Genomic DNA, 24,708 nt, shown 5'->3' on the forward strand with positions numbered 1-24,708 from the left:
GTCGGTGCTTCGGTCATTCTTCGGCTGGAGACCCCATCTGCTCTCTAGCAATTGGGGGAAATGAGTGCCAGTCCGGTGAACCCATGCGTGATTGGATATGACGGTGAGGGGGCGGAGCCTAGAGACGATAATTAGGGTTTAGCGTCATTTCCCCTCTTGTCAGAGAGCAAACCCACCTAACCCATGGTGACCCCCTCAGGCCGAGGGATTCTCCTGAGCTCCGTAACAGGGCACCCAATAGAGGCCCGCTCTTAAGGCATCCTGGAGACCGCCAGCCTGTAGACCTTCCTAGGTGACCTCTGATCCCCGGTGTTGATCTTAGTGCAGCCCCTGGGTGGGCCGAGGGGGCGGCCATGGAGCTAGGGAGCTGCTTCAAGACCTACGAGGACTTCAAGGAGTGCTTCAGCGCCTACAAAAAGGAGAATAAGTGTTCCTTCATTCTCAGGGACTGCGTCTCCGTCCGGTACCACAACCTCAACCATGGCACCTGTATCCGCGAGGACATCCTGTAAGGGCGTGGCGGGGGCGGGTCAGGACGGTGGGGAGGAGGCCGGACAGTCCCAGAAAGGAGGGCGGCCTGGAGGAGGGAGTGCACCTGGGCGCCCCCCCACCCCGCCCCGTCTCTGAACAAGTCCACATTAAGCACCTGCTAGGTGCCTGGGAAAAGCGCAAAACCTCCACAGGCATCGCCTTTTGACCACCCACGTCACCTCCACTCATTCACTCCTTCATTCCCAGCTTTTCTGGAATTCATGACGACTGCAGTTTATCCCATTTTTTGAGCACCTGCCATATCCCAGACACAAAGTATGGCCTTCACAATGGATAAAAATGCCTTGGCGAGAATTCTAATCATGTCTTCTCTTTACAAAGCAGTAACACTGGTCAGTTATTGGTTGGTAGATTGGTCATTCATTCTTTCATTCTTTCCTTAGTTCTGTAAATGGTTCTCGAGCTCCGGAGATTAACAAACCGGTTTTCAAACACTTCCCATGCCCCAGGAGCGTCCTCTATTCTAGGTACGCTTTCACCCACAGGGGTTTATTGAAAACCACAGGCAAATGTTATTTTTCCCATTTGGCAGATGAGAAAAGAGGCTTGGAGGCTAAGTTAAGGGTTGAAAAACTCAACTGCCTTCCGGACTCAGGTGAAACAGCCCCGTGTAAGAAAACTGAACTTTTAATTTAACTATATGAAAAGGAATGATGAAATAATCAACACCAGGTCTTTGTGCTAGGGAGAATAGATGTGGAGAATAGTCGTGTGAACTGGGAAAAATGGAGAGCAGGCCAATTAACTCCAGCTGATGGCCTCCATGTGAAAGTGAAGATCCAGTGTTCCCAGATATGGGGCAAATGGAGTTAGCAGTCCAGGCTTTATGTGAATGTGTCCACTTATTAAAAATTGGAAATCAATTCACATGTGAACATGCACTCTATGGGCCAACTCTGAGAGTCAAACTGTATCTGAGTTTGAGACCTCCAGATTGAGACATTTGGCCAAAGCTCACTCTCTGGCCAGGCAGGCGGTGTTTTTTTCCCTGCTCTGAAGTCCAGTGCTGTGCTGGGTACAGATAAATATGAATAAGTAACTAAACTTGCCCTCAAAGAGCTTGAGATGGCATAGTACACGGACTAGTGTGTGGTAAATGCTTTATTAGATATGTGCAGAGGAAGAAGTGACAAGTGTCTGGGAAGACAGGAAGGGCTTCACACTGGAAGTAATGGTTTCTGCTGGGCTGTGAATGAAAGCAGAAGGCTAGTGCAGAAGTACAGTGGTTAACATCAAGTGTCACGGAGGGGTTTGACCAAAAGGAGCCGTGGAGTGAAGACACAAATATATGAAAGAATGTGGCGTGTTTGAGAAACAGTATAGGATACCGTACCTGGCAGGCGGTCATGTCAGTTGCAATTCACCCATCAATCAAAGCTTCCCTGGTGGCTTCACTGTAAAGAATCCGCCTGCAACGTGGGAGACCTGGGTTCGATCCCTGGGTTGGGAAGATCCCCTGGAAAAGGGAAAGGCTACCCACTCCAGTATTCTGGCCTGGAGAATTCCATGGACTGTATAGTCCTTGTGGTTGCAAAGAGTTGGACACAACCGAGAGACTTTCATCAATAAAAGGTCTTCGAGCTTCCCTGGTGGCTCAGATGGTAAAGAATCTGCCTGCAGTGCAGGAGAGTGGGGTTCGATCCCTGAATCGGGAAGATGCCCTGGAGAAGGCCATGGCTACCCAATCCAGTACTTTATGGAGAATCCCATAAAGTATGACTGTGAGGTGTTTGGACTTTGATCTATGCCTGTAGCATCTTTCTAAGCAGTGAAAGAATGCAAAAAAAAAAAAAAAAGGCCCTGCTTCAAACTGCTTAACAGTATAGGCCAGATAAAGTGCAGTAGCCTTCCCGTTGCTCTCTTGATTAAGTCCAGGACTGTTATTAACCTGGCTCACCAGACCATCTAACCCTTTTGACCTCCCCATCTTGCACTGCGTGCTCCATCCTCACCGACTCTTACTCCATCCATGATTAGCCCCTGTCCCAAGCCCATAGCTTCCTAGTCCTTGCACTTAACCACTTCTACTGGTTAGAATAACCTTGTCCATCACTTATCTTAGCGCTCTCTTCCTTAAACGTCAATTGTGTTGTATACTATCCTCTCTGTACTGTATATCCTGAACTAAGATACCTAACATTTTTCTTTAAATTGTTCTAATATTCAAAGAAACTTTAGAACCAATGTAATAGTATATAAGAAGTAACAGTATGGTGGCCAAAAAATAGTGTATCTTTTATAAGTAGCTACTAAACATTCTTGTGTTATCTGAAGTCATTTTGGACCACTTGTGGAAAACTCTGTCTTAGCTAGTTGTTACTTTTCCTTCAGATACTAGCATAATTTCCAAAAACCCTTTCTTAACTCCCTGAAGTTAGGTTCAGTGCTCCTACTCTGTGTTCTGACAGCACTTGTTATAGCTCTTTGCACATCCTTTTGGATTATAGTTTACAGAAGTTTCCCTGGTTTGCTGAGCTCTTTGAGGGAGGGACTCTGGTTTACTATTTTTTGCATTCTCACTGATTAACACCATGCTGCTTGCTTAGAATCAAGTCCAAACACCTCATAAATGCACCTAGACACCCTTCAGGTGGATCACCTCCAGGGTCTAGCACCGGGATTGTCTCACAGCAGGCCTTAAGTAACCATTAAATGAATGAGTCATCGAGTGTTAAATGTATAACTCGTCGAAACTGGTGCTGCAGGGGCTCAGAGAAAAGTCACAGTGGGCTAGGGAAGTAAGAGAGAAGGAGGCTTGAGCTGGGCCCTCAGAGACAGGGAGGTGTCAGGAGGTGTATTTTCTGTCTGCTGCTGTAACGAATTACCACAAACAGTGATGAAAGCAACATAAATTTAGAAGCTTTCCATTCTGTAGGTTAGAAGTCAGGCACAGATCTGACTGGGCTAAAACCAAGGCATCAGCAGAGTTGTATTTCTTTCTGGAGTCCCTGTGCATGCGTGCTAAGTCACTTCAGTTGTGTCTGACTCTTCACAACTCAATGGACTGTAGCCCTCCAGGCAAGAATACTGGAGTGGGTTGTCATGTCCTACAGGGGATCTTCCTGACCCGGGGATCTAACCCAAGTCTCCTGAGGCTCCCGTGTTGCAGTTAGCTTCTTTACCTCTGAGCCACTGGGGGAGCCCCTGGAGTCCCTGTAAGAGAGTCCATTTTCAACTCTTCCAGCTTCTAGAAGTTATCCACATTCCTTGACTCATGGTCCCCTTCCTCCATCTTCAAACCAGTAATGGCTGATGTAGTCCTTGCATCATATCACTCTAACCCTGCTTTGTTCCATCTCCTTCTCTGACGCCCTTTCTGCCTCCCTCTTCCATTTTTTAGGATCCTGTGATTATATTAGGCCTGCTCAGATAATCTAGGATAATTTTCCTTTAAAAAAAAATCAGGTAATTAGTAACCGTGATTCCATCTGCAATCTTAATTCCCCTTTGCCATGTAACCCAACATACTGACAAATTTTAGAGATGAGGCAGTTGGCATCTTCAGGGGCCCATCTGCCTATCACAAGAGGGTTAACATCCTGGAGGGAGAAGTGGTGTGTGAGCTAGTGCATATGTTAACATGTTGTCCTTGGAAGGCAGTGAGGAGACATACTTGACTAGAAGGAAGATTTATGCTGGAGCAGTACCAAAAAGAATGGCAGGGACTTAGCTAACAGAGGTGCAGATTGGTTTTATTTATTTTTGCAGGTTGAACAGTTTTTAAAATGAATTTGTTTTCGAGTGGTCAATATAGTCATTTAATTTTTTTAAAATTTCAAATTACATCAAAGTTTGCAAAAGGCAGTGTCCCTTCCAGTATGTTATCTAGAGACAACCATTCTTATCTTCCTGACATACTCTGAGCTTGAAAAAATATATCTTGTGTGTACATATGCACCTTTAAAAAAAAAACCACAGGTGACTGACTCTTTTTTTTTTTTTGGCGGCAATGCACCACATGTGGGATCTTAGTTCCCTAACCAGGGATCGAACTCAGGCCCCCTGCATTGGAGTCTTAACCGCTGGACCATTGGGGAAGTCCCTTGCATACTACTATTACATATCATTCTGCACCTTGCTTTTCTCACTTATCAATGTATTTTTGGAGATTACGCCACATCACTCCATTGTATGAACCATTTAATTCATTGATTTTGGAGACTGTTAACTGAAAACTTACTCCATGCTAGTGTCTGGAAACAGTGTTGAAAAACATAAGTTGAGTCCCTGCCTTCATAGAGCTTGCCCTCAGTCAGGGAGACAAATATTAAACTCTAATTGCAGAAATAATGATTTCCTTAAAATAGTAATAAGAGGGAATTCCCTGGCAGTCCAGTGGTTAGGACTCTGCAATTTCACTGCCAAGGGCCCAGGTTCCATCTCTGATCAGCCTCAAAGCCAGTCAGTCAATCAATCAGTAAAATAGTAGTAAGAGTCTAGGAAAGACAGGTAGTAAGAACCAAAGGAAAGTCTAAGGTGCCAGGTGGGGAATGACAAGGAACTTTAATCTTGTACATAGTGTGGGTGTTAGCTGACACTTGATATACCAGTGCAGACTCTTGGGGAGGAAAAAACAGCCATCCCTGATATTTTGTGGAGATAAGTTTACAAAGCACATTCACCTCCTTACCTGACTTGGCCCTCTGAATCTCCTTGTCAGAAGTAGGTTTCACTCCCATTAAATGAGTTAATACATGTAAAGTGTTTACCACAAGGCCCACTACACAGAAAATATTCCATAAATATTATTGCCTTTATAATAATGTTATTGTGCAGGTGGGGGAAACGGCCAGGAGAAGTTGAGTGTTAAGAGGACTGAAAGTTCTACCTCTCTGCTTTACATTAAGGCTCCTAGTTTCATTATGTAACTCTTTGAAAGCGGTTACCCCCTAGCTCCTGTGTTCTTAGGCAAAAGGGAGGAGAGAAGGTAGAGAGAGTCAAGGCAGGCAAGGAGCAGAGGCCCAGGTAGTCAAGACTTGGAAGAGGCAAATAAGAGAACCTGTAACAAAAACCATCCTCAGCCCCAAAATCACCTGGTGGGAGCCAGGGAAGTCTGAATTTGGGGTACAGTTACAGTCAAGGAAAATAAGAATGTGCAGAAAGGAGTGAGCAAGTCGGAGCAGGGAGTGGGGTAAGATTTCTTTCTTTTTTCTTTTTTGGCCACACCACACAGCATGTGGGATCTTAGTTCCCCTGCATTCGAAGCGCAGAGTCTTAACTACTGGATTGCCAGAGAAGTCACAAGATTTCCAGAAGCTGTAAGAAAGCATCAAGATGTTAGCTGAAGATCAGACCCATCCTGTTGATTGCCACAGCTTGACAGTCCCTCCTCAACCACTGGGTTGTAACAGCATCCTGGTGTTGATTCATTCAACAAATTTCTAGTGAGAGGTAAAAAGGTTTACCCCTCCAGGCTTGAGCTAGGGTTAAAAAGATTGAGTGAATTGTGGCCTCTACCTTTGAGGATAATCATATGCCAGAGCTAGTTTGGGAGGAAGTGAATTCTGAGCAGCTCAGGCTTTCAGCAGAGAGGGAGTGTCTGCTTGTTGGGGTATTGTAAAGGGTGTTCTTGGAGCGTGTGTTGGATACTGGATCTGTGCCAGAGTGCACTGTGTTGGGCTTTTGAGTGATGTATGGATGTGTGGGATGAGCACTTCTCTTGTGCGACTGGAGGGCAGGTGGGGGAAATGTTTTCAGGGAGTAATTTAGCAGAGCAGTGTTTCCTGCAACCAGACAGACATACTACTGGTGGTCAGGCGAGATGATTTTCAGTGTTTATGTTAATATCTAAACATAAAGATCCTTATTAAATAAAGTGAGCTGACTCAAAGAAAAACCATTTGAAAATACTAATACAAAGGTTATAGGAATGGCTATGGCAGATGGAAAGAGGGTTGGTGCTTCCTTGAAGTTCAGGAAAAACTGGCATATCTGTTAAAAGTGAGAGCTCTGAAGTCAGAAAGACAGGCTTTAACTCTGACCAGGAGCAAGACTTAATTTCCATGACACCGTTTCATCCTCTGCAAAATGAGGAGGATGTGGTGAAGATTACATAAAATACATGTAGTGGTTTAAGCACAGTAATATTTGCCAAAGTCGTAGCTGTAGTACATGACAGAAAATGGTAAGTATTTTTGAAAGAGTCAGAGAATTGTGTCATGGGAGTTACTACTAAATGACCCAAAATCCCAATCGACTGGGAGATTCTGTGATTTTTATGCTCAGTTTCCCTTCCCATATTTTTATGTATGGCTGTTACGTGTGTTTTTCTTTTTGTTATGTCTTTGGGGGATTTGATAGTCTTCAAACAGTCCGTGAAGTATTCTGTTGTCTCTCTCCATTACTGTTCAGTCTGGAACACGTTCCCAAAAAAAGTGTTCAAAAAAGGTAACTATTAGACTGAAGACTGTCGACCTCAACATGAATCTGTCATAGGTATACATATACATATATCCCCTCCCTTTTGAACCTCCCTCCTCTGCTAAGGATTTTACAGACATCTTTTATTTAATCCTCAACACACCCTTTGAACTAAGCCTTCATTATCTGAGTTTTCATTTTCCACATATCCCTGATGGCTCAGACAGTAAAACATCTGCCTATAATGCGGGAGACCCAGGTTCCATCCCTGGGTCAGGAAGTTCCCCTGGAGAAGGAAATGGCAACCCACTCCAGTACTGTTGCCTGGAAAATTCCATGGGCAGAGGAGCCTGGTAGGCTATAGTCCATGGGATCGCAAAGAGTCAGACACGAATGAGCGACTTCACTTTCTTTCTTTTCTAGTCACTAGGCTGTGTAGGAAAGCAAAAATGATACTAACAAACTAGCCACTTTTGAAATTAGTTACTACTTAGTCATTCCTTCTTGCTTGTCTCCACCAATTCCATCAACATCTTTGGTAGTCAGTTTCTGGCTAATGAGTAGATGGGGTAAACCTCAGGATAATACAGTGCAAATAAAATTGATTGCAGACTGAAATAGCACATCTTCCAAGAGCTGTGGTACTTCGTGAAGTCCCTGAGAGTCATGATAGAGATATCCTTACATTCCCCACAGCCTTATGCCAGCTGACAGATGGAGAAGGGAAATCAAGGACAGTGATGTGATACAGACTTGAAAAGCAAAGGATTTGCAGAGAAAAAAACTAAATTAGGCCCTTAGGAAACATGATAAAGCACAGGAATATTTTGGTAAAACTGACCTTTACATATTGCAAAAGTGAGCCAGGAAATAAAGTATAAGAATGTTTGGGGGAAATACATCAGGAAAAAAAAAGTTGACTCTTCAAGTGGTTCTTTGATTATTTTAAGAATTGGCAGACAGCCACCGTTATAGCTTGTTGTTCAGTTGCCACGTTGTGTCCAACTCTTTGCAACCCCATGGACTATAGCACATCAGGCTTCCCTGTCCTTCACTATCTCCCAGAGTTTGCTCAAATTCATGTCCATTGAGTTGGTGATGCTATCAAACCATCTCATCTTCTGCCACCCTCTTCTCCTTTTGCCTTCAATATTTCCCAGCATCAGGTCTTTTCCAATAAGTCAGCTCTTCGCATCAGGTGGCCAAAGTATTAGAGCTTCAACTTCAGCATCAGTCCTTCCAGTGAGTATTCAGGGTGATTTCCTTTAGGATTGACTGGTTGGATCTCCTTGCAGTCCAAGGGACTCTCAAGAGTCTTCTCCACCACCACAATTTGAAAGCATCAGTTCTTCAGTGCTCAGCCTTCTTTATAGTCCAGCTCTCACATCTCTACATGACTTATATTTCATTACATATAATATTTTCATAATTTCATCTCATTTTTTTAAAGATCTGCTCAAATCTTTTTTTCTACTATTTTCTATAAAACATGGATTCTGAAAATGCCTTTTGGGCTGCAATTAACTGAAAATCCTGACTCAAAATGCCTTATTTCTTAGCCCAAAGAAGGTGACTGTTTCAGCGGCTCAGGCTTTTCCTTTCTTTCCACTCTGCCATCTTCAGGTCTCAGCTTTGTCCTCAGGTTGTCTCGCCACACGGCACATATGTAGGAGTCACATTCAGAAGAAAAAGCCTGCCTTGGTTTCCTACAGACTTCCTATCACGTTTCTTTGCAGAATTGGGCCAGTATCCATGGCCATTCTTAATGAGATTACCTTAACTGGCTTAGACCATCCCTGAAGCACTTAGCTGTGTGGGAAGGAATGACAACCTGAATGAAACTGGCCTGAAGGAGGGAAGGAGGGGGGTGGGGGAATGTTGGATTAATTACCAACCGATCCTGCCTTTTTTTTTTTAATTGAAGAATAGTTGAGGAACTCCCTGGTGGTCCAGTTGCTAAGATGGTTAGGACATGGGCTTTTATCACCATGGACCCGGGATTGATCCCTAGCCAGAGAACTAAGATCCCACGAGCCTCGAGACATGGCCAAAAAAAAAAAAAGAAAGAAAGAAAAAAATAGTCATTGTACAATATTACCTAAGTTACAGGTGTACAGTATAGTGATTCACAATTTTCAAAGATTTCACCCCATTTTTATTATAAAATATTGGCTATATTTCCCATGTTGTACAGCATATCCTTATAGCTTATTTTATACCTAATAGTTTGTACCTCTTAGTCCCCTCCCCCCTTGCCTCTTCCCACTGTTAACCATTAGCTTGTTCCCTGTATCTGTGAGTCCACTTCTTTTTTGTTATATTCTCTAGTTTGTTATATTTTTTAGATCCCACATATAGGTGATATCATATTGTAAATCATCTTTCTCTGCCACAGCCTTTTAAACAAATTCACTTTTGTGCGTGCTAAGTCACTTCAGTCATGTCCGACTCTGTGTGACCCTATGGATTATGTAGCCCACCAGGCTCCTCTGTCCATGGGATTCTCCAGGCAAGAATACTGGAGTGGGTTGCCATGCCCTCCTCCAGGGGATCTTCCCAACCCAGGGATCAAACTTGAGTCTCTGACATCTCCTGCATTGGCAGGTGGGTTCTTTACCACTAGCGCCACTTGGAAGCCTGAATTCACTTTTAGTCGTGGCGACTACTCTTGGATCAGGTACTGATTATTCAGAAACCAGTGCTCTGTTATTTCTGTATTTATAGGTAAGATTTGGAGGCTGAGAGGAAATGAAGTGACTTGTTCACTTTCACACAGCTAAGTGGTAAAGCTGGAAATTAAACTCAGATCTTGAGTCTTGTTCCTAACTCAGATTATATTGTCTAAAATGGCTTGACTTCACCTGTAAAAATTCTGTTCATTGCTTGAGGTGCAGTTTACGTGCAGCAAGGACACAAATTTCATGTGAAATTAATCAAAAGCTTTAGATCTGTTCCAATCCCCATAGTCAAGGGGAATTACTCTTTATTCAGTTATAAGTGTATTGCTTGTATCTCTGTTTAACCTTTCACTTAGTTCTGACTTTACTGATCATCTGTGTACTAATCTCCCTGCTCAGCAGACTTTGACAGTAAAGCCTAATTTGTCTCCATTACCTTCTGAGCAACTAGTATAGTGTTTGGTACATAATAGACTTAGTAAATGTTTGAAAATAAAAAAAGGACTTGTCCAAAGTTACAGTTAATAATAGTGCTGGGATAGAAGCCAAGTCCCCTGGCAGAACTCTCCTGGTGATCTTCCTAACGTGCTATAAGGATCATCATACTATAAGATGAATTTTCTGTCATGCAATCACTCATTTAACGTGTGTATTCTGAGCACCTACTCTGTGCCAGGGGCAGTACTGGGCACTGGGAGTACACTGGGGGCACATTCCAGTTAGAGTAGATCTAACGACCTACAGAGTAGATTGGCTGACTTCCTTCCTTCAGGTCCTGGCTGAGCATGCTGGGCTACAAGCACTAAGGGGGATTCAGAAGTATAAAACCCTATCCCTGTCTTGAAGAGAGTCTGTGCCTTCACTTGGGAGATAGAAATAAATATAGATTAAAATGACTACGGTGCTCCAAGAATTCTTCCAAAAGACTTGTGTATTTCACTGTGTGTAAGTTACAGCTCAGTACCAAAGATTAAGGGAAGCAGGAGAAAATGACAGAGGCTTTAACCTAGTGCCCCTGAAGTTTGAAGTGCTTGATGCCAACAAACACAGTATGTTTGGAGATCTTTAAGGACACTATTGAACCTGAACAAAGTATTGAGGGTCAAGTTGAGGAAGATAAAAATGAGAATTCAGAAGGAGAAATATTTTGGAAGAAGACAGGTAACATAATGGTTAACTACATAGACGGTAGCCAAGCAGGCTCAGTTCAAATCCCAGATCCTCCAGTTTTAGCCAGGGGATTAAATCCCAGATTCTCATGCTCAAGAACCTCTTTTTTTTTTTTTTTCCCCGAGAACCTTTTTAAGGCTGTTGTCCCGTCTGTAAAATGTGGTTGGTAGAATCCTTTTATTAGTATGAAATGATGCATGTAAGGGGTTTACATGGAGCCTGGTATATAGTAATCCTTAATATATGCAAAAGTGGGAGAAATGAATTTAAAAGACTTAACATATTGGATGGAGAAGGAGGAATTAAAAGAATGCTGATGTCTCCACCCTGAGAGGTGCAGTCATTAATGAACCAGGAAAAGGGGGATGATCTTTATGGTTGGCACTCACCAGTGTCTTTTTTTTTTCTTTTTTTTTTTTTTGACTAGGTTAACAAGCATGGATTATGAGCACATAAAGTCAATACAGTGTGATGAGCTAAGATCTATGCCAAGATGTTGAGCCAGCGGAAGGGTAGGGCCCATCCTGAGGGCTTGGGGGAGGCCTCCTAGGAAAGAAGGTAGTTGCACATAGTCCTGAGGATGAGTAAGCTCTGAGATGAGGACAGGTGGGTAGGGCGTTCCAGACAGAGAGACAACATGAGCAAAGGCACAGAGATGGGACACAGTGTAGGGAACCCGGGGAGCAGTTGGTCTTTCTAGGGTACAATGAAACAAGATGGTGGGGGCAGTGGAAAACAGGTGGGAGAGTCAGAAGGAAGCTGTCCCGTGGTCACACCTTGCTGGCCTTGCCGTACCACCGGGCCGCTCCCAGAGGCAGGGATGACGTGGCTGCCCCCTGCGGTGCACACAGCAGGTGCAGGCATTTTCAGCCTCAGGCCCCTCCGCCCTGTTATTTCAGGCCAGACATCCTATTTCTTTAAGCTTGTCCCCACAGGGTGAGCAAACAGGTCCAGCTGGATTAGAGTGTTTGAGAAGGGTTGTTGAGATACCAAGGTTGTGTCATGTCATGCCAGGGGCTGAGATTTTTTTTCCCCTCCACTAATCTTTGGGTTGGGACCTCTCTGAAGAGGCAGGGGTGTGACCTGTCCCACCCACCTGTGATTCCTGAGTCACTCAGCCAGCCCATCTTTGACAAGCATCTGCTGAAAGAATAGCATTTGTGCTAGGTGCTTAGAATATGCTGAGGACTGATTTACTCTTGCCACTTGAAAACAGCCCCATCCAATTGGAAAAGTACTGCGTAAACGCCCAAGAATAGGTCACCAGGCTTAGGAGCTGTAATAACAGTAGATGACTCCTATTTAGAATAAATAAAAGGCTGAACCAGGCCCTGGGCTAAATATTATATCTGTGGCTTATTTAAATCTCTTAACAACCCTATTTAGTTTTATTTTATGTTGTTAAGGAAACTGCATACAGAGAGGTGAAGTAACTTGCCCAAGGTCAAACAGCTTCTGAGTGGTAGAGCCTGTATTCAAATCCAGAGAGTCAGCCTCCAGCCTCCCCACTGTGTAACCACTACTGCTACCCAGAAAATCTACTAAGCCTTTTGTTTCAAATAAATGCTATGAATCTTAAGTAAGGAGCAATTACTGTGGCTTGAGGGCATCCATAAAGGTTTCCTGGAGAAGGTAGGACCTGATTTGGGCCTCGAAGATAGAAAGGGGGGGGAGAGAACAGATATTCAGTTTAACTACTGTTCTCCTTTGAGTAGGCACGTTCAGCCTAGAACGGCAAAGCTCCAGAATCCCAGGGATCATCTAGCCTCAGGGTTCTCACTCTCAGGATGTAGACGTTTTTCTTTAAGTCAAAGACGAACCCAGATCTTTCCTCTTAGAGAGGAAGCCCAGATTCACCCTAACCGGAGACCTCTTTTATTTTTGCTGCCTGGAGGAGAAGGCAGAGAAAGCAATGGCTCCCTGAAGGCAGGAATGAAAGGACACTTTAGACAGCAGGTAACCAGTTCTGCTGTTGCGGCTTATCTATTTCCCCTTGTATGGTTGCCTCAGATTGACAACTACAGATGGGAAAAAGAGAGTAAATAAAAGGAGTTGGAGCTTAGAACTTCTGTAGATGCAAATGAAGGGTGTTTTAATTGGATGGGGTCTTGAAGAAAGACTTGAATACTTTGGGACTGGAGAGTGAAACGTAAATCTTTCTCTCCCATATCCTATACCACACTGTGGTCTCCAGGAAATGTATCAGGCACTGTGAGTCCCTACAGGGCCTTGACTTGTAAGAGAAAAATGGGTGGTCAGCACCTGTTTCATTGTTGCTTCTGCCTTCCCTAGATATGTGCAGGTGAAATTTGTCTGTATTCGGACCCAGTCAAACAGGAAGAGAGCAACAGAGGCAGACATGTGCCCGGCATACTTGCTCCTGCGGTATAATGAGAAACTGGATAGACTATTCGTCAGTGAACTCAACACACAGCACATACACATTGACTCCAAAGCCATGGGTCCTAGAGGAGACGCCACTGGCAAATCTCAGAAGAAACTCCAGTCTGCACAGCCCGCGATCAACAAAGACCTCGGCACAGCTGCGAAGTCCCCGAGTGAACCATTGTTTTGCTCAGACAAGGTCCAAATACCCACCAAGCCAGAGCAGGAGGGCATCACTCCTTCTGACCTGGCCAAGATAGCCAAAGTGATGAAGAACTTTCTTAAGGTGGACGTGGGTTCCATGGCCTCCTTCAGCGTGGGCAGCAGCCAAGACCTGGACCGGCTCAGCTTCCAGAGCAGCAAGATGAGTGATCTGTTTGTCCGCTTCCCAGAGAATCTCTTGCTGCACCGGGTGGAGAACGTCCAGGGCCACATCCTCTACGCTTTCCTGGTGGAGAGCAAGGAACGAGAGGGACGGGTGGTGCACTTCGCGGTGCTCAAGGCCGAGACAGCCACTTCCGTGGCCAAGATGCTGAGCATCTTTACAGAGTTCAACTCAGATTGGCCCAAGGTCAAGGTGGTCTTCGTGGACCCGTCCTTCCCTCACCGAGCCGTCCTACAGGAGGTCTTCCCTGGTGCCCGCACCCTCCTCTCCATCTATCACACGACCCGGCTCTTGGAGAAGAAGCTGCATCGTAGTTCCGCAGATCCATCCTTTAAACGGCTCATGAAGGAAGCCCTGCGGGAGGCCGTGTTTGTCACCTCCGAGACCAGCCTGCAAAATCTCTGCCAGATGTCTCGGGCCCTGCTCGATGAGCAGCTCTTCAGCTTCCTGCAGGCCCACTGGTTCTCCTGTGAACTGCTGTGGTACATGCACGTCAGGAAGGGCCTGCATGCCTGCAGCACCTACATGGACAGCCTGGACATCGTCACCAGCAAGGTGTCGAGCCTCTTCCGGGAGCAGCAGTCCCTGCTGGACTGCATCCTCCGCTTCGTGGATTACATAGACTTCTTTAACACCAAAGGCGTGAAGAACTTGCCCACCGCTCACCCCAAGTTAAAGAGAGCCCGGTCAGCAAGCACGGCCCCCAAGTCCAAGAAGCCTTCCGGCCTCTGCAGAGGGAGCCTCAGCAGGCCCCCCGTGCAGGAGGCCAAGCCAGAGCAGGTGCAGGGGCCACCGCGGCAGCCTCCCCCGGGGCAGCCCTCGCAGGGCGGCATGCTGGCTTCCTTACGCCAGAGCAGCTCTGACCTGGCCTACAAGCTGTGCCACAATGAGTGGGCGGTGGTGCAGAGCTCCACGCACCTGGTGGACGTGGCCGGCTACGCCGTGGACGTGCAGCTGCTCGAGAACTCCCACCAGGTGAGCAAAGACGGCCGCAGCTGCAGCTGCTCCTTCCAGCAGCGGTACCACCTGCCGTGCAGGCACATCCTGGCGCTGCTACACACCAGCCAGAGGCCGGTGAGTGAAGCCATGGTGTGCCGCCGGTGGCAGAAGAGGTACCAGCACCTCCTCGGGCCCAGCGGGGAGCTCCGGGACCCCATTCTGGTCCCGGCGGATGCAGGCCAGCCAGGGGAGCCGGGACGGAACGACATGATTCAGGACCTAAGCAGGGAACTTGCAAACCTGCTGATGCAGAGTGAGGGACCAGAGCTGGAGGAGCGCTGCTCCACGCTGCGCAAGATCGTGGACATCTGGGCGGCCCCCCGCCAGCCTCCTGAGCCCAGTCACCAGCCGGGGGACTTCAGGGATGTGGGCCACCTCCCTTTCCTCTGGGGAAAGCTGGAGGAAGAGGAGGGACTGGATCCCGCCGGCACCACCATCCACGGTTGAAGCACTTGCACTGGCACACTAGGCCGCCAGCCCCTCTCCCTAGCAGTCTGAGAGCTCAAAGCAGGCAGGACATGCTCGGGATCAGCGTTTTAACCAGCGTCTTTCTAGGTAGGGTTAGGAAAATGGTTCCAAGAGAAAGAAGAGGAACCCTACTGGGTGACAGTCCTTTGAATCTGCCCCATTTCTGCCCTGGCTTTGGTTTTCCTAGGGAGCCTCATTCATTGTTCAAGGCCAAAGTTATCTCCATGCAGAAAGGTCATTCCTCTTTCTCCCTGAACCCCTGAGATCAGATCTTATTCACTTTACGGAGATGAAACCCAGCCCCAGGATAGGGGGAGATAAAACGACCAGGTTTCAGGGACTAAAGGGAAGGAGGGTGCTACTTGGCTGTTGCTGCTCTTTACAAAGAATTTATTTGTACTTATTTTTATTCATATTAAAGTTTTGTTTTGTTTCTGTTCTTTAAATAAAAGCAAATAAGCAAGAGAAATGGGTTCTGCCTGAACAGGGAAGGAATCTGATGGGGGTTGTGCAGCCAAATAGAGTTCGATGCCTCAAATTCAATGAGCGATCCACCCCTTGCTTCATACTCTTCCTGCAACCAAGTCTTCAACATGAACTTCAGGCTGCTTCATATTCTAGCCCAAAGAAGCCAAATAGATTGGGAGGGAAGAAACCTGGGTCCAAGACTTGACTGCCCTCAACTTGCTGGGGGACTGTGGGCAAGTCCTTAATCTCTTTGACCCCAGTTTCCGCATCTGCAAAAACTAATCCGTTGGCCTGTTCTAATTCCAGTTTCCCTTCTAGATTCAAGGGAGGTTTAAGCACCAACACAGACTTTTGTTGTTGCTAGTTTGTAATCTTAGTCACCTAAAGCCTGGTAGCTTCCCAGCTTTCCAAGAACCGTCTTCAACGGAACCGAGGTCAAAAGATGGTAGTCAGTCCTGCTTCTTGCAGTAGTTCACCATGACCTTAACAGTCACAACACTATTCTGGATCTTGCCTGTAAAATACTGGAGGGGTTGGGCTGAGCAACACCCAAGTTCAGCTCTCTCAAGAAGATCTCGATCTCCTCAACTCCGATAGTTGGGCCCCTCGACCCTTGTTGGAGAAGCAAAATTTGAGACCCGGGCCTCAGCTTCCCCATAAGACAGAAGACAGTACAATCACACAGGCACCACTTCCTACCCTCCTGGGGCTTTGGAATTTGACCAGAAAAGAAAAAAAAAAAAAATCTTGAAACACTGCTATTTATTTTCTTTTTGCTTTTTGGCCTCTGAGGGAGTTTCCATAGCAACCCGCCCCTCCAGCCCTCTTCCCAGACGTGTGCTTCTGCAGTTTCAGCTCCAGGGCTCAGACTCCAAAGGATGCTGGTGTCTTCAGGCTTTCATTGGTTGCCGCCAGCCGAGCCCCTCGTAACCCTGGTAACAGCGCCCGCCCACAAATCGCCGGACTATGATTGGTCGTTGCCACAAAGTCCGAAAGCGAATTTCTCAGGCCATTGGCCCGAGTCACGGGAAGCTGGCGCCGCGGTTGGTGAGCCTAGAGGTCAGTCAGAGTCAGAGGCAGGGTCAAATAGGGAGAAATGGCGACCGAGCCAAGCTGTGGGTGAGTAATTCTTTAAGGGGTGGAGGTGTGAGGCAGCTGGTGACCGCAGTCACCATGACACAGCCCCCAAAAGGGTGGGAGGTTGACGTCTCTTCTGGCTCTGGCCAGACTCCGAATGCGAACATCAGACATCCACATCCTGCCACCTGGGTTAGAGGTGAGAGGTCAGAGGCCGCATCCCCTCTCTGTCTCTGGTTTTTTACTGTGGCAAGCAGTCAGAATCCCGAGCCAAAGACTCAGCTTCCAGCTACTTACTGAGTGATGGTAGGCAAGTCACTTAACTTCTTTGAACCTCAGTTTCTCATCTGTAAAATGGGGACAGTAACCCGGTTTGAGGGGCTAAATAAAGGAAACATTTGAACAAAGTATTACAGTTAATAGAGGGATTTACGTAGAGGGAGGAAAGACTTATGAACACTTGTTAACCCCGTTTTCGGTTGAAGGGATTGAGGCTAAGAGGGAATCACTGGCTTGCCCAAGATCACACAGTAAGTCTGGGGCAATTGCAGTTCTCTTGTATATACCAGGACCAATGAAAGAATGGAGGCCAAGAAGTAAATACAACGTGCTGTACAAATATTTTAAATATTTAAGGAAAAAAAAGGCAGCTCCGCCCTTCACACTCACTTAAATCTCTGGAACCAAATCTTTCCATGCTGACTTCTTATCAGTTATGTCTCAGTTCCAAGTCATCCTCCCACCACCCAGAGACAGCTTCCTTGGCTGCCTTGGCTAAGGCATTCCTCCCTCCTCCAGCCTACCCTTACCCCGTTTTAGGGTTATTGTAAATTTCATTATCTGATACATCCTTGTTTGTTTACATGTTTATTGCATATCCCTCAGAACAGTGCTGATACATAGTTAAGGAATAAAATATTGTCTGGATGAATAATTGAAGAGCCAAGCCCTACTGGCTTCTTATATCTCTTTTCTTCTCCATAGGCCCATCTTTGGATTAAGATCTGGGGTCTGCAGCCCAGCCTCAAGCCTTGACTTAGTTGGAGCTTTAGAGAGTGGGAGCCTTCTGTTTGGCAGCCACACAGAGCAAATATTTTGACCTTGGCATCGAGACATTTCCCATCTCCCCCATGGCGCTGACAGTGCTGAATGAGCTCCTGATTGAGGACCCAAGCCCACCTCTGCTGTTCTACCAGCTTAACAAGACTGCCCAGTTAGAGACCCTCAACTATCAGAGCTGCTTTATGCAGAGGGTCTTTACCCATTTTCCCGAGATCTTATTTATCCACCGGACCTATAACCCGAGGGGCGAGGTGTTATACACCTTCCTGGTGGATGGACCCCGGGTGCCGCTGGAGGGTCATCTTTCCCGGGCAGTCTACTTCGCCATTCTTGCCAAGGAGGATGCTGAAGCCTTGGCCCAGATGTGCCAGGTGTTCAAGAAGTTTAACCCAGCATGGGAGAGAGTCTGTACCATTCTGGTGGATCCCTACTTCCTCCTGCTGCCCACCCTTGCTGTGGAGTTCCCCGCAGCTGAGGTCCTGCTCTCGGCCTTCCACATCTGTAAGTTCCTCCAGGGCAAGTTCTGTCGACTGGCCCTCGAGCAGCCGGTGGAGAGGCTGCTCCTGACCGCCCTGCGGAGCGCCATGTGCTCGGCCACGGCCGGGAACCTGCAGAAGCTGTACACGCTGCTGAACACCTGCATCCCACCGGCCCAGCGGCCCGCGCTCCACTCACACTGGCTGCTCAATGACCGCATCTGGTTGGCCCACCGCTGGAGGAGCCGAGCCGAGAGCAGCCGCTATTTTCAGGGCCTGGAGGTCACCACTCGCCTCCTCAGCCAGCTCTTTGGAAGCACCCCAGTGGTGGAAAAAGGCATGAGCGCCCTGCTCCGGTACCTTCGGCAGAACTCGGGAGACAAGGTGAGTTTCAACCTGGGCCCGAGTCCCCCGAACCATTACACCCCCTTGGAGGGCAGTCCCGAAAGCCCCAAAGTGGAGCAGTTGGTGGAAGCCCGCATCCAGCACTCACTTAATGCCATCTGCACGGGGCCGGCCGCCCAGCTCTGCCTGGGCGAGCTTGCTGTGGTCCAGAAATCCATGCACCTCATTGGCTCGGGTTCCGAAAAGGTGAACATACAGATCCTGGAGGACACCCACAGGGTGCAGCCCCAGCCCCCGGCCAGCTGCAGCTGCTACTTCAACCAGGCCTTCCGCCTGCCCTGCCGCCACATCCTGGCCATGCTCAGCGCCCACCGCCAGGAGCTCCAGCCCGACATGCTGCCTGCTGAGTGGACGGCGGGCTGTGCCCCCAGTCTCGGTGACATCCTGGGCAGCACGTGGAGCGAGACCCTGGAGAAGCGCTTGGCCATAGCTCTCCTCACGGAGGAGGTGAGTCAGCTCCTGCAGCGTTGCAGCCAGGAGGAGTTTGAACGGCGGTACAGCACCCTGCGGGAGCTGGCCGACAGCTGGATCGGCCCTTATGAGCAGGTCCAACTCTGATTACCTGTGGTGCTCATCCTCTGTATCACTCACATCCCCCTCCCACACCCTCCCCCCAACACTCACACTGCTGTCCTGCCTCGGACCCTCCTTCCAGGGAAGAAGCACGAGGGTCTCCTCTTCTGCAGCCTGCTACCCACAATGTGTCTGGATTCCTAAAACAGGAGGCAGCGAAGCTGTCCCTTAAAGGGCCCGATAGTCAGTATCCAGGACTTTGCTGGGCACTTACAGCCTGTTGTATATTCCTGGTTGCTTGTCTTTGTTGTGTGGGTTGTTTTTGTTGTTTTTTTCCCCCAACAACCTTTACAAAAAGTAAAACCCATTCTTAGCTAAGGGCCTTAACAGGTAATACCTGCTCTAGGATAAGAGATAAGACAGTGAAGATCGAGACTGGGACTTGGTAAGAGCTTCCACAGTCATGAGATGACACCCTACCCACAGAGGAAAAGGCACCCCCAGAGGCTGAGAGCCAGGCTGTCAGCCTCACCACCCGCCACGCTCCCCGATCCTGAGGTTATTAAAGTGAATGTTGTCTATTTTAGCACTTGTCTAGTTTCTTGTCTCATAGAAGGAAGTTTAGGAAATACTGGGTTGGCCAAAATGTTTGGGTTTTTCTGTAAGATGTTAGGAAAAACCCGAACGACCTTTTTGGCCACCCCAATACTATAGAACGACTAGACTTTATAGAGTCTGACATTACATTGCAAACCCTGGTTTCTTCCCTGTCTGCTTTCTGAGGCCGGGTGCTGCCTTTTACTTGCTCTGGGACTTGAGGCAAGCCTCAATTCATTCACCTATAAAAATGGAGCTTTCCCGGAGCACTGATAGGATGAGAGGAGACTGGGCATGTGATGGGCTGACGCCCAGTGGGTGCTCAGAGTTAGTGTTAATAAGCGTTAGTGTTCCTTCCTTGTCTGTGGTCTCATCACCTGCCCTCAGCAGAGAGAGACAAAAGGCAGGAGAAAAGTGCACGTTGCCTAGGGCTTTGTGCAAGAATTCTGATGGGAGTGCCAGGACGGCACGAAAGAAGCCTCCACTCTCCAGGCAGGGCCGCCTACCTCGGTAATTCTCATTGTCACTACTCTGACCAAAGACCCATCTCCCAGCTTAATGGTTTCTGGGAACTTCCTGGGGTCTGGGCCCTGAATGGGCCGGTGTTTGTCAGAGTGGCTCAGACCACTACCTTATTCCAGTCCCTGCCATAGGCACCACCAACCCTGCCTGCCCAAAAACCATACGGAGAAGCCACCCTATGAGTCTGGTGCTATTTCATCCAGCTACAAGTAGGAGCCAGGAGGCTGGCCCCTCCGGGATCTTGCTAAGGCCATTGGCCCAGAGGCTTTGTGGGCCTGCGCCTGCGCCCACTGGGCCCTCTCCACAGCCCCCTCCGGCTCCGGATGGGCCATCATGAAAGCTTGAGCCGCCCGAATCAGGTCCTCCTCCCGCAGGCCTGGGACGGGCACGGTGGGGATGCCAGCGATCATCATGGCCAAGGTCAGGATGCAGATGTTGGGCTGGGAGCTGGCCTCCTTCCCCCCTGCTTCGACGGGCATCGGCGGAGCCCCAGGTGATGGCCCACACAGCAGCAGGGGCGCGGGCCTGCTGGGGCCGCCCAGCTGGGGGGCTCTGCTTCTGGAGTAGCCATCCTCCCGGCCCAGGCTCTCCGGCTGCCTCGCGGCAGGGAATTTGTGGCAGTACCAGTTGTACTCCTGCCTCGGTGGCTCCCAGCCAGCGCCCCCAGGGGCCGGGCCCCAGGCCTGGGCAACAGGTGTCACCTGCTCAGCTTTCTGGCTCAGTGGGCCTTGTCCGCCAGAGGCCACCACCCCTGGCTCTATAGGACTATAGAGGCCAAGAGATGAGCCCGGAGAAGCGGCCCCACCTGCAGAGACAGGAATGGGATGGAGTGTTATTCTTGGTCTCGGAGGAGGAGGCCCTGAGGGGCAGGGCACAGGAGCAGAGCCCTGGGATCGGGAGCAATTAAGAGCAGCCCAAGAGGGCGGTCTGGTGGTTGGGAACTGGGTTTTGCTCATATCCACACCCCAAATCAATCCCTAATGCAGGTAGGTGACGGAGCCATGTTTGTTGAATGAATGAATGAACAAGTGGGTGGCTCTTGGCAAGGACTTTGGGAATGGCTTTCTTCAAAGAGAACTGACTCCAGGGCAAGCCCAACAATGCCCAGCAGAACCGCCACCTCCCCAGAGCCAGGACTCAGGTTCTCAGGAAGTTGTACACCCTCCAGTTCTGTGGGCCCCCTCACCTTGGCCAGAAGACGGAAGACCTGGCTGAGTCTGTGGAGACATGAAATAGGACATGGCTGCCCCAAAGCCCCTATTTGTGAGGAAACAGTCATCTGCCTCCTGTCCTACCTTCTCCACCCTTCTAGAATGTCACCTCATAGTCCTTCCCTTTTACACCTGGAACCCACCTCACAGGATTGACCTGTTCATTCTAGAACCTGCATATGACAATGGATGGCGCTAAAAGAGTGCTGGACCAGGAATGGGGCATTCTAGGTTCTTGCCTTTACCTTGGACAAGTCACCTGGATAGTCCATTCCTCGATATCTTTATCTGTAAGATGGGGAAATGACTGCCCACTACTTCACCAGAAGTTATGAAGGATCAAATGAGATCATTTGTATGAAAGAAATGATCAGAGATACAAATAAAGGAATCGGGTGCTTTGTGCCCTGCAGTGTGTGCGGAGGAAACACCCTGTATTCATTCATTTGCTGTGTGTCCTTGGACAAATACATTCCCATCTCTGGGCTTCCACTTCCCATCTGTGAAATGATGTAGTTGGTCTAGGGCATTGGTTCTCACCCCAGGCTGCACGGTAGATTCTCTTGGAAGCTTTTAGAAATCCTGATGCTCAGCCTTATCCCAGGGTTAACTAAATCAGAATACCAGGGTGAGACCCAGTTAGCAGTATTTTTCAAAGTTTCTCAAGTGGTTACACCATGTGCCAAAGTTGAGACCTCTGCTTGAGGGAAATGCTTCTCAACCCTGGCTATTCCTTAGTATCTCGAGGGGAACTTTTGCAAAAACAATGTCCTTTGACAAATCAAATGAGAATCTCTGGTATCAGGGCCCAGAGCGCTGGCAGTCTGTCTTAGATCACGAGTAGTCAGGCTAGGAGTCACTGGTCTGGGTGATGTCGAAATGCTCCCTTTCTCTCACCTGCCCTGCTGACCCCCAGTGATTCTAAAAGAAATGCCCCTCACAGACTTCAGGGGCAAGGAGACCCTCCAAGGATCGGTGGCAACATCAGCTGTGTTTATTTCCATCCTGGCTGGCGGCAGCGTGGCCAGCTTCAGGGCAGGCACGCCTCTGGGGCCAGGATGCACTCGCGTGGCCCTGCTCCAGGGCGGTGCAGGCCTTCACTCATACTTGCAGAAATCCTTAAGTCCTTTGGGCAGATGGAGCCCATCAATGGCCAACCGGTGCACCACGCTCCTCTGGATCACCAGGCGGCACAGGGTCTGCAGGGACGGCACTGTGGAGAGAAGGCTATCTAAGGCAAAAGCAACGATGGGGGGTGGGGGTGCCGAGACCCAGATCTAGGTCTTGGTCCCTTCTCTCTCAGGCCGAGGCTGGCTGGGGCCGTTTACATGATTGAGATAAGCACCTCTTGCGCAGCACTTTCCCAACGGCTCTGTCTCCTTGATAGCATCACCCTGCTCCCTTCCCCTCCCTTAGCAGCTTCTGAGGGCAGGGGTAGTATCTGATAAACCTGTGCAACCCAGCCTCCAGCACAGACCTGGCACAGAGAGGGTTCTCGTCTACTGAATTCATAAAATGTGAATTCAGATATATGGCTTCCCAGGCGGTTCAGTGGTAAAGAATCCACTTGCCAACGCAGGAGCTGCAGCATCTGTGGGTTCGATCTCTGGGTCAGGAAGATCCCCTAGAGGAGGTCATGGCAACCCACTCCAGTATTCTTGCCTGGAAAATCCCATGGACAGAGAAGCCTGGTGGGCTGTCGTCCATAGGGTCGCAAAGAGTCAGAGGCGAGTGATAAAGGGCTTAATGGTGCTATCATGAACCAGACCTCAGGATTCAGAAGCTCTCACCTGGGGTTTAGAGGTGATGCCTTTAAACTCTGTACACTCAAATCGATGAGTATTTGTCTAACAGACATAATTCTCAGAGGACCAAAATCTAAAATTGGTTTCGAATTCATGCCCTAGGTTAATACAGAAAATATTGGCAAAGCCAGAAAGGGGATTTAGAGGACATCCTAATCGATCACAGCCAAGGTGGCTAAATCGAGGCCCAATGCCAGGGGAACTGACTTGTCCAAGGCCCCAGGCAGAGGCAGAATCTGAAGTCAGATTCCCCCCTCCACCTTTTTTTTTTTTTAAATATCTATGTATTTATTTGGCTGTGCTAGCTCTTAGTTGCAGCATGCAAACTCCTAGCTGTGGCATGTGGGATCCAGTTCCCTGACCAGGGATGGAACGCCAGGTCCCTGCATTGGGCGCAGAGTCCTAGCCACCGGTCCACCAGGGAGTCCCAGGTTCCCCAACTTCTAAAACAACGCTGGGCAGGCCAAGGCCTTGCCAGCTGGTTCAGAAGTCCTAGCAGGTTCCTGCCCCCCTGGGGGCCAGGAGGGGTCGCTGCCCAGGGGGTGGGGTACCTACAGCCATACTCCAGCTGGACCAAGCGCACGCTCTTGGTGGAGGCGAAGACGTCCACCACCGCGTAGAGGGGCTGGGCGGCTGGCAGCCCCCGGGCGCTGGGGCCCATGTCCTCGCCGTTGATGACGATGTGCATGTCAGCCGTGCCGTCCGGGCGCGGGCAGAAGAGAACGCCCAGGCGGCTGCGGCGCGCGGTCGGAGGCAGCACATTCAGCTCATAGAGCTGATCCAAGAGGTGGCTGTACAAACCCGGCCGGCTGCGGCCGACCAGGCGGTCGCGGGGAATGCGAAACTGCTCGATGCAGAGATACGGTTCCACCAGGAGGGCTGGGGGACGACTGGGGGCCAGGGCCTCTGCCTCCGGGCGGCCCTCCCGGGGCACGCGGTTGTGATGGCGCGTGATGGCGAAGACCCAGGTGTGCCCGAGGCTGACCAGGTCGGGTAGCGAAAATTCGGGCACGGCGGCCAGACTGGCGGGGTCCAGCGCGGTCAGGCCGAGGCGCAGGTGCCCGCACCAGCCCAGCTCTTTCTCCTCGATCTCAACCAGGAACACCTGGCCGGGGGCCAGCGGCTCGCGACTGAAGCACACGCCGTGGGCGAAGCTCTCCACGCGTGTGGCCCGCGTCCCGGAGAGGTCCACGCGGATGTTGGCACCGTGCACTGGGTGGAAGCGGGTGGGAGGGGGCTCGGGGAGCGCCGGTCCCCACGGCGCACCCAGCCCCACGGGGTCGGAGACAGCAGCCATCTCCGGGCCATGGAGCAGACCTGCGGGCGCCGGGGGCTATTTTGGGCAGCGGACTCAGATGGTGACCACGGGAGGGGGGCGGGTGCACCATGTAAGGTATTGCCCCCCGCCCACCGACTCCCTTCCCCGAGGCTCTGCCCAGGGGTCCTAGCGCCGCTGGCTCGGCCATCCCGCCTCGAAGCGGGTCCCGGGATGCTCGGGGGTCCCGGCCGTCCACGCTTGGGTCATCTGACCGCCGGCGCCCGGGATGCGACCTGCCGAACCCGCTGACCTTCGCC

The 24,708-nt window shown here is 49.4% G+C and overlaps 4 protein-coding genes and 1 long non-coding RNA gene across 13 annotated transcripts; 3 read left to right on the forward strand and 2 right to left on the reverse strand.

The window, feature by feature from the left end:
- The first annotated feature begins 83 nt into the window (after positions 1-83).
- ZSWIM3 (zinc finger SWIM-type containing 3) lies at positions 84-15,527 on the forward strand. 5 transcript variants are annotated; one of them, XM_043884558.1, is made up of 3 exons: positions 84-508; positions 936-1,019; positions 13,053-15,527. In XM_043884558.1, the coding sequence occupies exons 1-3, from the start codon at positions 354-356 to the stop codon at positions 14,974-14,976; spliced, it is 2,163 nt and encodes a 720-aa protein (XP_043740493.1). In that variant the 5' UTR covers positions 84-353; the 3' UTR covers positions 14,977-15,527. The 5 variants fall into 5 exon arrangements, with proteins under 5 accessions (XP_043740493.1, XP_043740495.1, XP_043740496.1 ...); XM_043884561.1 differs by lacking the exon at positions 936-1,019 and adding an exon at positions 11,188-11,272 and having other exon boundaries at positions 374-508; positions 13,053-15,523; XM_043884562.1 differs by lacking the exon at positions 84-508 and adding an exon at positions 11,188-11,272 and having other exon boundaries at positions 958-1,019; positions 13,053-15,523.
- LOC122681958 lies at positions 1,033-7,978 on the forward strand. The gene is made up of 3 exons (XR_006337164.1): positions 1,033-2,265; positions 3,475-3,478; positions 7,259-7,978. It is a non-coding gene; the product is annotated as an uncharacterized LOC122681958 (long non-coding RNA).
- A 746-nt stretch (positions 15,528-16,273) lies between the features above and the next one.
- ZSWIM1 (zinc finger SWIM-type containing 1) lies at positions 16,274-19,198 on the forward strand. Of its 4 annotated transcripts, none has more exons than XM_043884569.1 (2): positions 16,274-16,584; positions 17,527-19,198. In XM_043884569.1, the coding sequence occupies exon 2, from the start codon at positions 17,673-17,675 to the stop codon at positions 19,041-19,043; it is 1,371 nt and encodes a 456-aa protein (XP_043740504.1). In that variant the 5' UTR covers positions 16,274-16,584; positions 17,527-17,672; the 3' UTR covers positions 19,044-19,198. The 4 variants fall into 4 exon arrangements, with proteins under 4 accessions (XP_043740504.1, XP_043740505.1, XP_043740507.1 ...); XM_043884570.1 differs by lacking the exon at positions 16,274-16,584 and adding an exon at positions 16,593-16,741; XM_043884572.1 differs by lacking the exon at positions 16,274-16,584 and adding an exon at positions 16,599-16,748.
- A 591-nt stretch (positions 19,199-19,789) lies between these two features.
- SPATA25 (spermatogenesis associated 25) lies at positions 19,790-21,828 on the reverse strand. Its single transcript, XM_043884576.1, has 2 exons — positions 21,304-21,828; positions 19,790-20,922 (listed from the first exon to the last, which is right to left on the reverse strand). The coding sequence occupies exons 1-2, from the start codon at positions 21,356-21,358 to the stop codon at positions 20,321-20,323; spliced, it is 657 nt and encodes a 218-aa protein (XP_043740511.1). The 5' UTR covers positions 21,359-21,828; the 3' UTR covers positions 19,790-20,320.
- A 474-nt stretch (positions 21,829-22,302) lies between these two features.
- Positions 22,303-24,611, reverse strand: NEURL2 (neuralized E3 ubiquitin protein ligase 2). 2 transcript variants are annotated; one of them, XR_006337162.1, is made up of 3 exons: positions 23,689-24,611; positions 22,806-22,990; positions 22,403-22,541 (listed from the first exon to the last, which is right to left on the reverse strand). XR_006337162.1 is itself a non-coding variant. In XM_043884575.1 (2 exons), exons 1-2 carry the CDS (start codon positions 24,428-24,430, stop codon positions 22,426-22,428), a joined length of 858 nt encoding a protein of 285 aa, XP_043740510.1. In that variant the 5' UTR covers positions 24,431-24,611; the 3' UTR covers positions 22,303-22,425. The 2 variants fall into 2 exon arrangements, 1 of the variants encoding a protein (XP_043740510.1); XM_043884575.1 differs by lacking the exon at positions 22,806-22,990 and having other exon boundaries at positions 22,303-22,541.
- Positions 24,612-24,708: the final 97 nt, after the last annotated feature.

This window comes from Cervus elaphus, chromosome 23, assembly GCF_910594005.1.
Source record: "Cervus elaphus chromosome 23, mCerEla1.1, whole genome shotgun sequence".
Lineage (NCBI taxonomy): Eukaryota > Metazoa > Chordata > Mammalia > Artiodactyla > Cervidae > Cervus > Cervus elaphus.

Bases quoted from the DNA above. Each gene is read 5' to 3' on its own strand.
- ZSWIM3 (XM_043884558.1), top strand. From the start codon at position 354: ATGGAGCTAGGGAGCTGCTTCAAGACCTACGAGGACTTCAAGGAGTGC. The intron at 509-935 runs GTAAGGGCGTGG...TTCTTTCCTTAG, and splicing joins TGTATCCGCGAGGACATCCT to TTCTGTAAATGGTTCTCGAG. The intron at 1,020-13,052 runs GTACGCTTTCAC...TGCCTTCCCTAG, and splicing joins AGGAGCGTCCTCTATTCTAG to ATATGTGCAGGTGAAATTTG.
- ZSWIM1 (XM_043884569.1), top strand. From the start codon at position 17,673: ATGGCGCTGACAGTGCTGAATGAGCTCCTGATTGAGGACCCAAGCCCA.
- SPATA25 (XM_043884576.1), bottom strand. From the start codon at position 21,358: ATGTCCTATTTCATGTCTCCACAGACTCAGCCAGGTCTTCCGTCTTCT. The intron at 20,923-21,303 runs GTGAGGGGGCCC...CTGTCTCTGCAG, and splicing joins TCTTCCGTCTTCTGGCCAAG to GTGGGGCCGCTTCTCCGGGC.
- NEURL2 (XM_043884575.1), bottom strand. From the start codon at position 24,430: ATGGCTGCTGTCTCCGACCCCGTGGGGCTGGGTGCGCCGTGGGGACCG. The intron at 22,542-23,688 runs GTAGGTACCCCA...TTCTCTCCACAG, and splicing joins GGTCCAGCTGGAGTATGGCT to TGCCGTCCCTGCAGACCCTG.